Raw genomic sequence first — 17,276 nt, 5'->3', positions numbered from 1 at the left:
TCACTGATTAACTAGAATTCTTGTCTATGTAAAATTTTGAAGCCAGGTGCAGTGGCTTGCACATGTAATCCCAGCACTTTGGGAGGCCGAGGTAGACAGATCACTTGAGGCCAGGAGTTCGAGACCAGCCTGACCAACATTGCAAAATGCCATCCCTACAAAAAAAAAAAAAATCTGCCAGGCGTGGTGGTGGGCACCTGTAATCTCAGCTAATTGGGAGGCTAAGGCATGAGAATCACTGGAACCCGGGAGGTGGAGGTGGAGGCTGCAGTGAGCCAAGATCACACCACTGCACACCAGCATGGGAACAGAGCGAGACTCTGTCTCTAAATACATTATTTAAGTTTTGAGAAAATTTAGTTGATCAATGGCCTTTCAGCAGAGACCTAAGATCCAATTAGCCATGGTCCAGGGGAACAGGGTATATAGAATTGTCCTTTCCAGGCTAAGTGAGGCAGGTCAGAAAGCCTCTTTGCAGACTAGTCTTTACTCTCAATTTGGAAGTAATTTATTTAAAATTTCAAAACAAGGGTTATGAGGGAAATACTCCGTGCACCATGATGTATCCCTTCAGCCTCACAAACCCTCTGGAGAGCTCTAGGATTTGCAGTTGGCATTTGAAAAAATATGGAGCACTTATTAAAATGGCAGATTCTCAGGGGCCAGTACCAGAGATTCAGATTAAGTAGCTTCAGAGTCGGGGAACAGAAAAATCTGCCTTTAAAATATCAGCCTGGGCAGTGGCTTACACCTATAATCCTAGTGTCTTGAGAGGTCAAGATAGAAAGATCATGAGGCCAGGAGTTCGAGACCAGCCTGGGCAACATAGCCAGACCTCATCTCTACAAAAAATTTAAAAATTTGCTGGGCATAATGGCATTGATGCCCCTCTAGTCTCAGCTACTTGGGAGGCTGAGGTGGGATGATCGCTTGAGCCTAGAAACTTGAGGCTTCAGAGAGCTATGATCATGCCACTGTGTGACAGAGCAAGACCCATCCCGAAAAAACAAAATTCAGCACCTTCCATAGTTCCAAAGGCAGTCTGTGAAGACATAGTGTGATAACCTCATTTTGTCTTGAAGTCTCTTCCAACAGATCCTAAACATTGCCTTTTCCTAACTACCACCTTCGTAACAAATAACTTTCCATGATAAAGGGGACATTGTTTCTGGCCTCCCCAACACCACCCTACACCCTTATCTTCCTTAAAGCCCACTTTCTTCCCCAGCACACACAAACTCCTATGCAAATTGTATTTAGATAAAGGCAATAGAACTGGAAGTTTTCTGATGGCTGGGCACAGTGGCTTACCTCTGTAATCGCAGCACTTTGGGGGGCTGAGGCGGGTGGATCACCTGAAGTTAGCAGTTCAAGACCGGCCTGACCAAACATGGTGAAACCCTGTCTCTACTAAATACACAAAAATTAGCTGGGCGTGGTGGTGGGTGCCTGTAATCCCAGCTACTCAGGAGGCTGAATCAGGAGAATCACTTGAACTTGGGAGGCAGATGCTGCAGTGAGCCAAGACGGAGCCACTGCATTCCAGCCTGGGCGACGAGCGAGACTCTGTCTCAAAAAAAAAAAAAGAACTGGAAGTTTTCTGAAAGCTGGTCTTTGTGTTCCTCAATTTCTATGGTTGCTCTTACCTGCTCAGTCAAGCATCTTTTATTGATAAGGCCTCGATATGCTCAATCTGACCTAAACAAAACTATGAATGTTTTCCTTGCAAAGATCACATATGCAAGAAAAATATTTGAAATGTTGACCATCTTTAAAAGAATCTGAAGACACCATTTATAGTCCTGAGTAAAAGGTTTGAATTTAAGCTGTTGCCTCCCTGCCTGCAACAGCAGTAATTCAAGAATTCTAAGTTTTGGCAAGGCACTAAAGTTTGCTGCTTCAGAATTTTCAGAATTTAAACAAATTTTATTGCACCTGTAAATGGAAAAACGCTCTAGAGCAGAGCCTCTCTAGAAAGCCACTTCAGAGACAGGAACCACAGAGAGTTTAATGAATCCCACGTGCCCACAAAGCGTGGCTCAACAGCCAGCAGTACATATGCCAGCAAACACAAACCAGATAGATGCCCTTAATGACCCAGGCGCATTGTAATCAGAACTCCTCATTTAGAAAGAGAAAAAAAAATGAACTCTCCTGATTGAAATAACTCCTTCCCCAAAACAAAGTCAAATCCCAATTTCTTTTGAAGTTTACAAAGAGCCCTGATGTTTTGTTGTTTGTATGTAAATAATACTGAAAGGTGCTCACATTTCTCAGAAACAGGAAGTAGAGAGCTTTCCGGGTTCACTTGCTGCCAAATGCAGCCTCAGCCAAACACGTGAGAACCACAATCATCCTTTGGAAACCACTATTTAAGATCAAAGGGTCTATCCTGTACCCTGCTATTCTCATCTCCTAGAATAGGGAAAGATTCGTCAAAAAACAAAACAAAATGAAACCAAAACCAACAGGCAAAAAAAAAAAAAAAAAAAAAAAAAAGAAAACCCAAAAGACAAAAAACAAAAACCCAAACCCAGATCCAAGCCTGCAGATGGAATAAATGATTTAGCTTCAGAGTTGGTGGTATATAACCCAACTAGTCCCCACTCCCTCCTGTTCCAGCCTTCACCACACCTGCCCCCCGACCTTTATCCTTATATAAAACTTCTTTCTTGTACATTCAATTAAGCAAGAAGTGATTCACACCACACAAGCACACGCTTTAAACTTTGAATACTTACCTCCTAGTGTCTCTTTGCAGAGGATGAGCCTTCTTTGGGGGGATGGTTCCACGAGTCAAACCTTTGCACAAGTTTCGTGGCTCCTATAGCACTCTGTAGTACTGAAGCTGTTCTTCTGGTGGCTCCAGGAGAATTGTCTTACCAATTGGAGTGAGACCACTAAGTTTGGTTACCTGCCTTGTCATTTCACCCCATGCAACAGAACCTCTAAATGAAAACACAGGTCTGGGCTGGGCATGGTGGCTGTAATCCCAGCACTTTAGGAGGCCAAAGTAGGAGGATCACTTAAACCCAGGAGTTTGAGACCAGCGTGGGTAACATAGCCTGACTCCATCTTTACAAAAATGAAAAAAAAAATTAGCTGGATGTGGTGGCAGGCACCTGTAGTCCCAGCTACTTGAGAGGCTGAGATGGGAGGATCTCCCAAGCCCAGAAGGTTAAGGCTGCAGTGAGCCGTAATCACGCCACTACACTACAGCCTGGGTGACAAGGTGAGACCCCATCCCAAAGAAAACAAGAAGAACAAAAAGAAAACACAGGTCAGCATTTCATTCCATGTGACTTAGTATAATCACCTAAATGAAATGATAAATGAACCAAAATGGATGAGAACACACTGACATCAACAAACCCCAACGGCACCAAAACAGTTCTGGGTGAACTGTCCATTACAGCAATTTAACAGACTTTTGCTCCTTTACTCAATAGGCAATGTAACTGAGAAACTAGAGAGCACTTACAGGAAAAGATGGTAGAGAAACGGGGCAGTGCCCGGCTCTGCCACTCACTCACACAGTGGCCTTGAGCAAACTGCTAAACCTCAACATGTCCGTTTCCACATTTTTAAAAAAAAGGGATATGAAGAAATAGTGTGGTAACGTCATGGGGGAGTCAATGAGTTAATACATACTAAGCATTTCAGAAGCATGCCTAGCACATAGTAAGCACTTTGTTAGCATTGGCTATTGTAGTGTAGACCTTCACCACCACCCTTTTTTTTTTTTTTGGATAGAGTCTTGCTCTGTTGACCAGGTTGGAGTACAGTGGCACAATCATGGCTCACTGTAGCGCCCGCCTCCCAGGTTCAAGCGATTTTCTTGCCTCAGCCTCTTGAGTAGCTAAGACTGCAGTCGTGTGCCACCACGCCTGGCTGATTTTTATATTTTTAGCAGAGAAGGGGTTTTGCCATGTTGGCCATGCTAGTCTTGAACTCCTGGCCTCAAGCGATCAGCCCGCCTTGGCCTCCCAGAGTGCTGGGATTATAGGCATGAGCCACAACGCCTGGTCCCTCTTCTTTCGTTTTTTTTGTTTTTTGAGACAGAGTTTCGCTTTGTCACCCAGGCTGGAGTGCAATGGGGCGATCTCGGCTCACTGCAACCTTAACTCCCCTGGTTCAAGCAATTCTCCTGCCTCAGCCTCCTGAGTGGCTGGGATTACAGGCACACGCCACCACGCCCGGCTAATTTTTGTATTTTTAGTAGAGACAGGGTTTCACCATGTTTGGTCAGGCTGGTCTCAAATTCCTGGCCTCATGATCTGCCCACCTCAGCCTCCCGAAGTGCTGGGATTACAGGCATGAGCCACCGCGCCCAGCCCCCTTCTTTCAATAAAACAAAACACCTAATTAGGGTTATCTGACAGTGTCTCTGAATTTGTCGCCAATTGATAACTGTTGCTTCAATAAATATTCATGTGAGCCGGGCATGGTGGCTCATGCCTGTAATCCCAGTTACTCAAGGGGGCTGAGGCAGGACAATCGCTTGAACCTAGGAGGTGGAGGTTGTAGTGAGCCCAGATCATGCCACTGCACTCCAGCCTGGGAGACAAGAGTGAAACTCTATCTTAAAGAAAAAAAAAAAAGGTTTTTTAGTAATAAAAATTGACTTTAAAAAAAAAAAAAAAAGTCCTACCTGTAATCCCAGCACTTTGGGAAGCCAAGGTGGGTGGGTCACTTGAGGTCAGGAGTTCGAGACCAGCCTAGCCAACATGGAGAAACCCCATCACTACTAAAAAATACAAAAAAAAAAACCAGTTAGTCGGGTGTGGTGGCAGGCACCTGTAATCCCAGTTACTAGGGAGGCTGAGGCAGGAGAATTGCTTGAACCTGGGAAGTGGAGGTTACAGTAAGCCAAGATCATGCCACTGCACTCCAGCCTGGGCGACAGAGTGAGACTCCATCTCCAAAAAAAAAAAAAAGGGAGGAATAAAAATATAAAAATTCCCAAACATTCCCCGTGCACCTTGGGTAGTAACCCAAGTAGAACCCCCCAAACCCTCTGAACCCTCTGAATGTTTCAGTAGTAAGCAGAATTATACAAAGCCATAATTTTCTATCACAGTATTTTTATTTAGAGAGCAGCTATAGCATGTGAAAGGCCTTTACCACCTGGTGCCAGCCTTCCTCCTATTTCATCAGCCCCTCCAGGGGGGAGTGTAGTAGTAAAAACACTCCCAACAGCAGGCATGGAAGCTGAACACCACGGGACAAAGATGAGGTGCAGGTGCGCACAGGGCGGAACCCCATCATCCCTGCGGGTTCCCCAGACACTCTCCATCCCATCTGTGTAAGGCAGTCACGGTGACCCAAAAAATACAAATACTCACTTTATGTTGAAATGGTGTGTTTCAGGAGTAGGAGACCTCAGGGCAACAACAGGGGTGGAGGGAGATTTCTAAAGAACTGACAAGGTTCTATTTTGGTAATGGCCATGGGGTGTCCATTTTATATAATAATCCTGTAAACGGTTTGCATGCTTTTTTATTTTTATTTTTTCACTCTCGGCCTCCCTCTTATGCATACTTTATATACTTTTAAATGTGTATATTTCAAAAATTGAAACAATTGTTTTAAATAAAATAGGAATATGCGGTGTGAGCTTAAGGTTATTTTTCCTCAGAGGATAAGGCAAAGAGAAAATGACATCTGGGAGAACAAATATGACCCACCCAAACTTAGTAAAGTTGTTGCATTCCAGCATGTGTCCCTGTGTATCTGCAAAAGCAGCTCAGCCCACTCCTGTGACCTTTTTAAATCTAGCATATTATCATAAATAAACACACACAAATATCAACTAATAACTTCAATTTTTAATAATGGAAACAATTTTGCCATTCTAGAAACAATTCTAGGGAGGAAAAATCTTCCCTACAAAAATAAGCTTAAACCCATCAAAATTATAAATATTATAACTTTTTACTTCTGCCATTTAAAATGCTCTCCTGCAATACTACCCCCCTTCATTTAACATCTTTCCTGTACCATCACATATTGAAGAGAAAACAGTATTACAGCAAAGCTTAGATAGTTTAACATAACGATTTGCACAATGGTTCTTAAAAAATCTTTGGCCTTAGTGGCCTTTTTTCTTCACTTACACATTAAAAATGCTGCTGCAGTAACCAGTGTTTGGGAAAGGACATCAGTCTTCAAGAACCATGAACTGACAGAATTTCAATACAGTAAGTTTCCAAATTGCAATCTGTAGTGCACATGACAGTGAGCGAGGTTCTGGATAAATACAGATGAGGATGCCTATTCAGACAATCTACTTCAAGTAAAAAAAAAAAAAATTCACAGATACCCATAAGCTACTACTTTAGGTTCTAACAGTGTCTTAATCTGAGAAACAAATGCTTCACAAAATATAAGTTAACTGGGATGAATAATTAAAAAATCAGGTGGTGATAACAATATACTCAAACCCAGGCCATAGTCTGAATAGTAAAACCAGTAAAAAAAAAATCATGAAGGCATTCCCTGAACAATAAAGGTAAAGTGTTGGATGATAATGTCACTAAAACCTCATCAATGTACTAAAGAGAAGTTACATGCAAAATTAAACAAGATGTGCCATACATATTTGATAGCTGCTAATTCTATTTTTTTCAACTTTCCTTAAATGCTTAGGAAGATCTGATTGTCTCAGTAGATTGTGTGGCACAGCGTAACAACTTAGGTCTGCCTCCAACAAGATGGGTGTTCTCCGAAAAGTCAGAAGAGCCACCAAGAGAGGAACAGAAATGCAATAAAAGGCACAGTTCACTTAGGCAAAGAACTGAAGCACCTTGGAATTTCAAAAAGAATCCATTAGGTGTCACCAAAGTGTTAACAATTCCTTGGGAATTTATAAACAAAAAATATCTAGACTAAAAATAGAATATAAGGCCCCTCTGGAACCACTGCACACCTTTCCCTCTGTTCTCAGATTAAAATGCTGCATAAAATGAGGTTATTTCGCCTGTTTTAAGGAAGGCTTCTATTGCACATGCATTTCTTTGGTTGGTAATAACATGTACTTTTGTTAAAATATTTCCATAATGAAGCCCTGTTGTGTGGTTAGCTGGGTGTGGACTTTCCTCCCTTTCTTGGGGGCCTCCTACTCACAGTCAAGTTGCCCTTTAGAACTAAAGATCTGGTAGGATTGGGTCCTCATTCAATTGCCCTGTTCTATATTATGTAAGAACAGATTTCAATGTAGAAAAGAAAGTGGGGGGGAGAGAAGGAGGGAAGGAACAAGGTAGGGTGGGAAAGAGAAGGGAAGGAAAGAAAAAAGGGAAGAAAGGAAAAGGAAAGGAGGAATAAAAGGGAAGGTGGTGATTGTCACAAAAGTTTACTTGATAAATATCCTAGCTACCAATCAAGGGAAAAACAGCTGCCCCTACCCGAATTCCATCTCAACTTCGAAAACCACCTGGGGGAGGAAAATTATATACTGTATGTAACTTAACAAGAGTTAGTGAATGGTCACTGTCCTGCCTATGCACAGCAGCTACACCAATTAGACCTTCCACTCCAAACAGGCAGAATGAAGAGGGTCAGGTCCAGTGTGAGGCCTACCTCTGCCCAGGTCGGCAGGCTCCACCTGCCTGATTTTCTGGTCGGTTGGCTGCAGAGTTCATGGGGCCCTCCTTTTGGTTTAGCTCCTGCCTCTGGCTCTGTTTCCACATTTTACCCACCAGGAAACCAAGCGATCCTAAAATGAGTTTAACATCTCCACACTGAATGCTTTTAACTCATTTACAAGCAACTACCCCTTTCTCCACTACCCCTAACTGAAAAGCCAAGTCACCTTCCACAACCCACAGCGCTCGCCACCACCCCACATGCCTTCTTCCAAACTTACACTTTCCTTTCTGTGTCAACCCCTAACAAAATCCTTCACAATAAATTCCTCAGAGTTCCTAGATTCCTGTGCCTTTCGATTCACATGGATAGATTCCTCTGACATTAAAAAAAGAAAAGAAAACAAAAAACCAGACAGGTAGTTTCAAAATAGGACAAGTATTCAGAAAGATTCCTAGTTAAGCTTTTTAAAATATCAACAGCATATCCGTAAGCTTAACAGCATCATCACGTAATTAAAACAACCAAAAACAAAACAAAACAAAAAAAAAACACCCCCCGAGTTCATGCTTCCAAGCACCCTCGAATGCTCCTGACGACGCTACAGGTTCACAGCTTGCCAAGAGGTAACACTGCGGTGCTGAACAACAAGCTTGCAGCGCCCCTTACATGGGACGCTAAGGTGCAGGATGCTGTGTGACCAGGTTTGGGGAACAAAATCTACAGATAGAAAGGGGAAGACCCTAGCATAGAGGGGCAAGACAGCAGCCCTCTGAGAAGAGAGGCACTTGCTGTTGTTTTGTACATCGGTCCCCGCACCGGGCCTGGCGGGCAGGGAGCCCCCTTTAATCAGGCTTCCAGACCTCGCGGAGGGCTTCTTCCAGCTTGTGTCTGTAGGCTGCGTAGCGCCCCCGCAGGTTCTGCAGCTGCTCATCTTCTTCCTTGTCCAAGATACGCAAGAAATTCTGTAGTTCTGGAAGGCTGAAGGCTTCCCACTGTCAGGAAACAAAGAAAGAAGAACGCCAGGTGTTTCATGCTCAGTCAGACTCAGGAATGCCGACCGGGAGCTCCCGGAGGCGCGGCTGCCCTCCCCTCCCAGCCCCAGGCCGCAGAAGGTGTGGCCTGCAAGAGCTGGGGTGTTGCCAGCCTAAGGACTCCCTCTACTCCCACTGCCACCTCAGCTCACACCAATCACCTTCCTACCCTCTCCTCCCACTGTTGTTCAAGACTATCTCCCTAAAAGCCAGGGACCTCCGTATCCCTAAGTCTATTAGACACTTTCAGTCCTTACCTGATTTGACCCCCAGCAGCATTAAAAACAACTCGATACTCCTTCCATCTTAACCTCGAGTCCTCATTGTAACTGACTGCTTTCTTACCTCGCATAATCTTATCACTCCCAAACAGTTCTCCCCTCAGCCTTTTCTCCCTCGGTACGGCCCCTTGGTGCTAGCTACCATCATCTATCCCTCCATCGCTGGGACAGCTTTCTACCTGGCCTCCTCACTTGGCTCTTATGCTCCCCGATCTGTTCCCCAAACAAAACATCCTTTGTAAAATGCACATCTGGCCAAGACTCTCCTGCGTAGAACCATCCGATGACTTCCCTTAGTTGCTGAGGCTAAATCTGAAAGACTCTAAACTCTCCTGCCCCATCTCTCTCTCACTGAGCTTCACTCTCTACCCAAGTGGCACGCATTCTCCCCTCCTCCACTTTACCTGGCTATGAACTACTCATCCTCCCCATCTCAGCTTAAATGCTACTTTCTCTAAGCAGCTTTCCACATCTTCCTCCCCTCTCTTCCCACCCGGGACTAAGTGTATCAAAAGCCTGCACAGAGCCCTCATCACAACCAAGATTTTAAAATTACAATTATTTGCGTAGTATCTATCTCACCTGCACCTTACCTACACCACAGCTGCCGTACTTCTCCTATTTGGAGTTTATCTCTTGCCTTGAGGCTCTGAGCCTTGTTTCCCTAACAGCTCCTAGAACTTATTTAGCAGGCACAAAATAAGTTTTTAGGCTGGGCATGGTGGCTCATGCCTATAATCCCAGCACTTTGGAATGCTGAGGCAGGAGATCACTTGAGCCCAGAAGTTCAAGACCAGAAGTTTGAGACCAGCCTGGGCAATATAGTGACACCCTGTCTCTACAAAAAATTTAAAAATTATCTAGTTGTGATGGTACCTTCCTGTAGTCTCAGCTACTGGGGAGGCTGAGGTGGGAGGACTGCTTGAGCCCAGGAGTTTGAGGCTGCAGTGAGCCATGATTGCACCACTGCACTCCAGCCTGGGTGACAGTGCAAGACCCAGTCTCTTTAAGAAGAAAAAAAAAACAATTAAAACAAATTTTAAAAAATAGAAGCAGTGAATGTCAAGGAGGGTATCTAGCATCATCTAGTAGGTTTTTTACAAACACATCCTCCTCTCCCAAAGGGGGCCCTGGATCCTGGTGGAGAATTGCTATCTGATGGTGTAGAGAAAAGGTTCAAAATAACCAAATACAAACAAATAGAGAAAAATAAGTAAATCCACCAAGTGGGCTCAGTGGTAGAAGAATTCCTGGAGATAAGTTTAGGCTGGTTATTCAAAAAAAAAAATGAGCAACATGGAGGAGGAGAGCAAAATTCCACGTTAGAATATTCTGTTAATTTTTAAAATTTCAACAGATTATCTTTCACCTTTGTTGAAGTCTCCAAAATAAAGACATCATATAAATATCCCTCCCACCCCCTAACAGCTATGGAAATTTCTTCCTTCAGTTCAGTTTTCCTCAGATAACTGAGAAACAAGAACACCATACAGAAGTCTAGTACAGCAGTCCGGAACAATAAAACCCAATGTCAAGTCAATTTCAAACCTAAGTTAAGGCCAGGGGCAGTGGCTCACACCTGTAATCTCAGCACTTTGGGAGGCTGAGGTGGGAGGATCGCTTGAGCCCAGGAGTTTGAGACCAGCTTGGGCAATGTAGCGAGACCCCATCTCTAATTAGAATTAAAATAAAATAAAATAACTAAGTTAATAAAATTCTTGCCCAGTGTAGTTCTAGTTGCTACTTAAAACACTAAGTACAAGAAAAATAAAACACTGACTAGACTATGCTCATGTGTCTGGCTTAAGCTGGCAGAAGGAATGCTGCCCAACTGCAAAGCCAAGTCAGACTCTGCACCCTGCCTTCTCCCCAAAATGAGTCTGAATGTCTTGAAAAGCTTCAAAACACCAGAATCAAAAGAAACTTCAAAAACATCTAAAACCACTGTCTTCCTAAAACTCCCTTCACTTCCATGTATACATTTCTAATTGTGACTCAAAGCCACCTTGTAAAGTGTTTAGTCCCACTTAACAGATTTTAAAACTGAAGGCTAAAAGATGAGAAGATTTACCCGAGGTCATGCTACTAATCTAACCAACAGTCGGAAACAGAGTGTTTCCCAACTTTTAACCTAGAAACCCTATTCTCAACTGCACCATGTAGGATATTTCATACCATTTCCTGTTTCCAGACAGAAGACTGGGACAGGAGCTTGGGATTTGCTCAAGTGTCATTTAAAGCTGACACTTGATCTAGAGGGCAGGCTCAAGTGCTTTTTTTCTTCTACTGAACTGGCTAAATACAATCCTCCCTGGAGACAATATGGCAAATGATGCACATGGAAACATAATTTCTTAATCAGTTGACTGGGCAAAGGGGAAAAAAAAGATTCTAGAAAGCTAAATGTCTTCCATGGTAAAGAGATCAAATTTCCTTTTATTTCCCTTTAGAAGGGAATTAGCCTGGAGACTTTTGTTAGCAGCAAACACATGGTGAGTGTCAACTTTCAAAGTTCAGCTGGACTGGAGTATTTTGGAGGTGGGAAGGGGTGAAAATGACTCTCTGGATGGAGATCAAGTAAAAAATTTTATTTTCTCCCATCTCTGACAGACTAATAACATAAGGTTATAAGAGAACAACACTGTAGGCTAACTTTGGGTTCATTTCTGACAATTCAAAATCTCTCTCCCTCTCCCTGCCCTCCAACTCTCCTCTCTTCCCATCCCCCATCAACAGCCAAGTCACTAGGCTACTGCAATTAAATAGGGCCAGCTGTTCTGTACAGTGTAAAGCAATAGTGAACAATAACTTACCTCTCCAATTTCATGTTCACGAAGAACAAAACTAAGCGTGTCTGTTCTGGGCCCTGCTACCAAACGCAGGTAGAGTGGATGTTCCCGGTCTGAGAGCTTGCAGGCGTAGACTGGGTAAGGAAACAAGCAGCATGTTACAGAGTATTCAGCCATTCCTGAGACCACTTCCCCATTGTGATCCCCTCCTCCAGATCAAGGTAACCATTCAAGTTACCCCAGTCTCCAAGTCGCCAATTGGCTCATCTTATTATTTAATACCAGTAGCCCACAGTGGAATAAAATCTATTCTGTTTCTGTTCAAATATAAACTGTGCCTTGATTAAGGAGGAAATTATTTTCAAGAATAAATTTTAATAGGTATTAGTCCCAAAATATGCTTATAGTTAACTCTGCTCTTCCTTTTAGAAAACAAAGATAAGAGCCGGGCATGGTGGCTCACGCCTGTAATCCCAATACTTTGGGAGGCCGAGGTGGGCAGATCAACTGAGGCCAGGAGTTTGAGGCCAGGAGTTTGAGACCAGCCTGGCCAACATGGCGAAACCCTGTCTCTACCAAAAATGCAAAAAATTAGCTGGGCGTGGTGGCGGGCACCTGTAATTCCAGCTACTTGGGAGGCTGAGGCAGGAGAATCGCTCAAACCTGGGAGGTGGAGGTTGCAGCAAGCTGAGATCGTGCCATTGCGCTCCTGCCTGGGCAACAAGAGTGAAACTGTGTCTCAAAAAATAAATAATTTTTTTTTTTTAATGGGGGAAAAAAAAAAAAAGAAAACAATCAACCTAAAAACGGGTCTACAACTCCTTTAAAAACAATAAAAATAGGCCAGTCATGCTGGCTCGCACCTGTAATCCCAACACTTTGAAAGGCTGAGGCAGGAGGATCACTTGAGGCCAGGAGTTCAAGACCAGCCAGGGCAACATAGCAAAGCCCTGGTCTCCAAAAAAAAAAAAAAAATTTTTTTTTTTTTCTAATTAGCCAGGCATAATGGTGCCCACCTACAGTCCTAGCTACTCAGGAGACTGAGGATCACTTGAGCCCAGGAGTTCAAGGTTACAATGAGCTATGATTGTGCCATGGTACTCCAGCCTAGGCGACAGAGTAAGATGCTGTCTCAAAAACCAAGGCCAGGGGCTTGCGCCTGTAATCCCAGCACTTTGGGAGGCCGAGACAGGCGGATTGCCTGAAGTCAGGAGTTTGAGACCAGTCTGGCCACCAACATGGTGAAACCCCGTCTCTACTAAAAATACAAAAGTTAGCTGGGCATGGTGGTGGGCACTTGTAATTGCAGCTACTTGGGAGGCTGAGGCAGGAGAATCACTGGAATCTGGGAGGCGGAGATTGCAGTGAGCCGAGATTGTGCCACTGCACTCTAGCCTGGGCAACAGAGCAAGACTGTCTCAAACAAACAAAAGACAAATTTTAAAAAATGTATATACCATCCAAAGAACATAAAAACAAGAGTTCTAGAAGCAAATCTCTCTACAGATTAATTAAGAATTAGCAGCTACAAACCGAGCAATCAGAATATAAGCTCTGGTAGCTTCAAGCACAGCTATGTCTCATGCTAGACACACCCATACAGTGACATTGCCAATCATGTTAAAGGATTTGCCAGCCATAGGGGTAACATTTCAACAAGTCACTATTACTTTCAGATTGTACAGCTGAAGTCCAGGTGAGCAGGCAAAGAAACTGGCAGATAAAAATGCCATCGAGCTTCTCTACATTATTGTGGCACTTCCAGATGCACTGCCTTGCCAATTTCCCTGTAGATATAAACTTCCCCCACAATACTAAGCTTGTGACCTCTGGAGGTAGGAACCCTGGTCTGTTCATCTTTGTATTCCACAGGGTCTAGCCCCATGGTATGTTTTTAAAAAGATGTATGCATACTCAGCAATGGGCTGGGTTTCATCCTGTGTAACTGAAGAACATTACTATCATGTCAAGGTTAATATATTTTCTTCTATAGCTACATGAGGCTTTACCCAGAAAAACTAAAGAAAGCTTCAATAGTTTATTGTACACACACACACACACACACACCCCAATTTCAAATCACATGTAGTGAATCACTGAATCACTACTGTCCACCACTGGTATCAATTTCTGGTCACTGCCTGACCTGGAATATCTCATTCCGTTTCATATAGTAATTTAATATTTAATATTCTCTTTCTATCCCCTGAATGTGGATATGAAGTTTAGTCAGACCCTAGATCAAAATGTTATTCACTCATTTTATGAGCCTCTGGGGGGCAGAGTACCAAAATGTCCCGTTGTAACACCAAGTGAGACAAGCTAAGGAATCAGGAGAGCCCAGGGCTGAGCCATCTCCATCAGTATGCTGAAATGTGCTGTGATGCACATGTGCCTCCCTAGTCGCAAGGTCTCAGCACAGGTCCACCAAACCACTCCATGTACCGATGCACAACAAATGTGGAATGTGCTATTGAAAACTTTAAACACAGAGGCACTCTTTTGTGTCCTAAAGAAAATTAAAATCAAAGCCACTCCTAACAATAACAAAAAACAGCCCCCGCCCCATCCCCCCAACAACAACACAAAATACTCCATAACTGCCCGTTGCATATGGATGCTTCCAAGCTCCTCAGACCCACAACTGTCCAACTCAAAAATGTGGACAGCCAAGAAGCACTAAGTGCATGCTAAGATCACCATGGCTTCCAGCATCGGACTCCAGGCTCCGACACAATTGACATGGATGAGACCCACCAGTCTTCCCTCTGCTAATGAGAACAGCAGATGTAAGTAGAAGCACAGACCATTTTCCTTTTAAGCTGGCAGCGTACCTTGGTCTTCCCTGTGACAACGCTTATAAAGTGCAAACTTGGCAGGGCTCTCAGTCACGAGAAACTTTTTGAGCAGGGCCTCGATCACTTCCCCGACAGTGTTTGTGCTGCTGATATGAAGTGTATTCATACAGCCATTGCTACTGGGAGAGAGTTTTCCAGAATTTGGAGAAGTCTGTGGAGGTCTGCAGAGTTCCATCTGTACTTTAATGAAGCCAGTGTAAATCCCATTTGAATTCTGAAGCAGGGAGAGAAGCACACACTTAGCTGGGTGGATGGTGGCACTTTAGGGAAGGAGCATATCAAAACAAAATGGGAAGGTGAAACACTCCTTTGTTCTCTTCTCTTGGAGGTTTGTGGCAAAACTTCACTAAAGATTGCCCCCAAGGGAATGACCTCAGAGGGCGGTTAACACACCAGGCAAAGTGCTTCCAGAGGCAAGGTCTGCAGGGCAGATGTGGCAACTGAAGAAGCCTCCTGATGCTGTGGCTGACTGCTGGCCCCAGACTCATGCCTCTGAAGCTACTGGCAAAAGGTCAGGGCCCATTTGCAAGGTTACAATCCAATGAAGCAGATGCTAGCCAAACCACGAAACTTATTAAAGCTTGGGGGATATGTCTAGGTTACAGGCTCAAAGGAAACAACATCCTCAACTGGTGACTATTATATGCAAAAGGAAGGTCACAATTAGGGCTCTGAAATACCCTAATACAAAGTCAATAATGAGGAGACAGTAAGAAAATAGGCTATTTTCATTCCTAGTGGCTATATTCATATGCACTGAATTACCAACTTTGCTTAAACTTTTTAACACAGCATATATGCCATACAGCATAGGATGCATTTCAGGTCTCTTAAGCAGCATTTTAAAAACAAATTCAATCGCTTGAGGTTGCAGCAAGCCAAGATCACGCCATTGCACTGCAGCCTGGGCAACAGAGCAAGACTCTGTCTCCAAAAAAAAAAAAAAAAAACGAATTCAAGCCACTATACTTCACAGTACAGATCTTAAAAACAACTATCTTCGCTGATGGCAGAATTACTATTTCTTAGTTGACACAAACAGTAATAACAGTTTGGTCTTCGCTTTTTATTTTTATTTTTCTATTCAGTATATTTGGGGCCAGGCGCAGTGGCTCACGTCTATAATCCCAGCACTTTGGGAGGCCGAGGCAAGCAGATCACTGGAAGTCAGGAGTTTGAGACCAGCCTGGCCAACAGGGTGAAATCCTATCTCTACTAAAAATACACACAAAAAATTAGCTGAGTGTGGTGGCGGGCGCCTGTAATCCCAGCTACTCAAAAGGCTGAGGCAGGAGAATCTCTTGAACCCAGAGGCGGAGGTTGCAGTGAGCCGAGATTATACCATTACACTTCAGCCTGGGCGACAGAGTGAGACTCCATCTCAAAAACAAACAAACAAAAACAGTATATTTAGAAAAGATTTACTGTAATGTTTTATTAAAACAAACTGTCAAGTGTTACATATAAATGCCACAGTTAAAGTAGAACATTTAAAACTACCTTTATGGTGTGTTATTTTTCTTCCTTCCTGCAAGATCAATTTCCAATCCCAACTGATTGAAATCCCAATTGAAAACTGTTTTTTTTGTTTTTTTTTTGTTTTTTTCTGGTTTTGAGACAGGGTCTCACTCTCTCACCCAGGCTGGAGTACAGTGGCACGAACACAGCTCACTGCAGCCTCAACTTCCTGAGTTCAAGTGATCCTCCTGAGTAGTGGGGGCTGCAGGCGCCCGCCACTATGCCTGGCTAATTTTTCTATTTTTAGTAGAGATGGGGTTTTGCCATGTTGACTAGGCTGGTCTCGAACTTTTTTTTTTTTTTTTTTGAGACGGAGTCTTGCTCTGTCGCTCAGGCTGGAGTGCAGTGGTGCAATCTCGGCTCACCGCAAGCTCCGCCTCCCAGGTTCACGCCATTCTCCTGCCTCAGCCTCCTGAGTAGCTGGGACTACAGGCGCCTGCCACCACGCCCAGCTAATTTTTGTATTTTTAGTAGAGACCGGATTTCACTGTATTAGCCAGGATGGTCTCCATCTCCTGACCTCATGATCTGCCTGCCTCGGCCTCCCAAAGTGCTGGGATTACAGGTGTGAGCCACCATCGAACTCGACTTCAAGTGATCCACCCGCCTCAGCCTCCCAAAATGCTGGGATTACAGGTGTGAGCCACTGTGCACAGCCTAAAATTTTTATCTTTAAAATGATATGGATAATTTGTATCTGTTTTAGTCTCTATGGGGAAAGAAAAAAAAAAAAAAAAGCAAGTGGAATTCTCCTTTGATGAAAAATGTGTTTGAAAAAGAAATCTTGCTGCTGGAATGATGAAGAGTTACCTTGGGATTCTCTGTTCCTCTCCCCTCTTTTTGGAGGAGTTCTACCAGGGAGGGGTTCTTTACCACAAGGGTTTCTATCTGAAAGCTCCTCCCCAAGAATCACCGGATTCGGTAGGGCCTGTTTTAAACCAATCACCCTGTCCTTTACCAAACTCTGTCAGTTCACAGTAAACAGACTGAAAGACAGGGGTCCAAGTGCCCTGGAAACTGGTACCAAGGGCTGACAAGTGCCGTGAAGAAGGCGGGCCACCCAATGGGTAGGTGAGACCTAGATGACAGCTAAGTTTAAAGGAACATGAATACTCTAGTTCTGCTGTCAGCTCTTGTTTCCCTGTCACCAGGCCCTGAGCTTTCTCCCTCCTGTACACCGACTCTGCATGCTTCAAACAGTGTGGTGCAATG

The 17,276-nt window shown here is 43.8% G+C and overlaps 1 protein-coding gene across 1 annotated transcript in view; it reads right to left on the bottom strand.

Moving 5' to 3' along the window:
• Positions 1 to 5,808: 5,808 nt before the first annotated feature.
• RASSF3 (Ras association domain family member 3) overlaps positions 5,809 to 17,276 on the bottom strand; it is an 83,897-nt gene continuing 72,429 nt past the window's right edge. The window contains exons 3-5 of the mRNA XM_031650599.1: positions 14,523 to 14,760; positions 11,713 to 11,822; positions 5,809 to 8,579 (exon numbers count right to left, since the gene is read on the bottom strand). Coding sequence (XP_031506459.1) covers positions 8,430 to 8,579; positions 11,713 to 11,822; positions 14,523 to 14,760 — 498 coding nt within the window. The 3' untranslated portion in view covers positions 5,809 to 8,429. The remainder of the gene's footprint in view (positions 8,580 to 11,712; positions 11,823 to 14,522; positions 14,761 to 17,276) is intronic.

This window comes from Papio anubis, chromosome 9 (assembly GCF_008728515.1).
Source record: "Papio anubis isolate 15944 chromosome 9, Panubis1.0, whole genome shotgun sequence".
NCBI classification, from domain to species: domain Eukaryota; kingdom Metazoa; phylum Chordata; class Mammalia; order Primates; family Cercopithecidae; genus Papio; species Papio anubis.
Note: the sequence above shows the minus strand (reverse complement) of the source record. Positions and strands in the feature narration are given on the sequence as shown.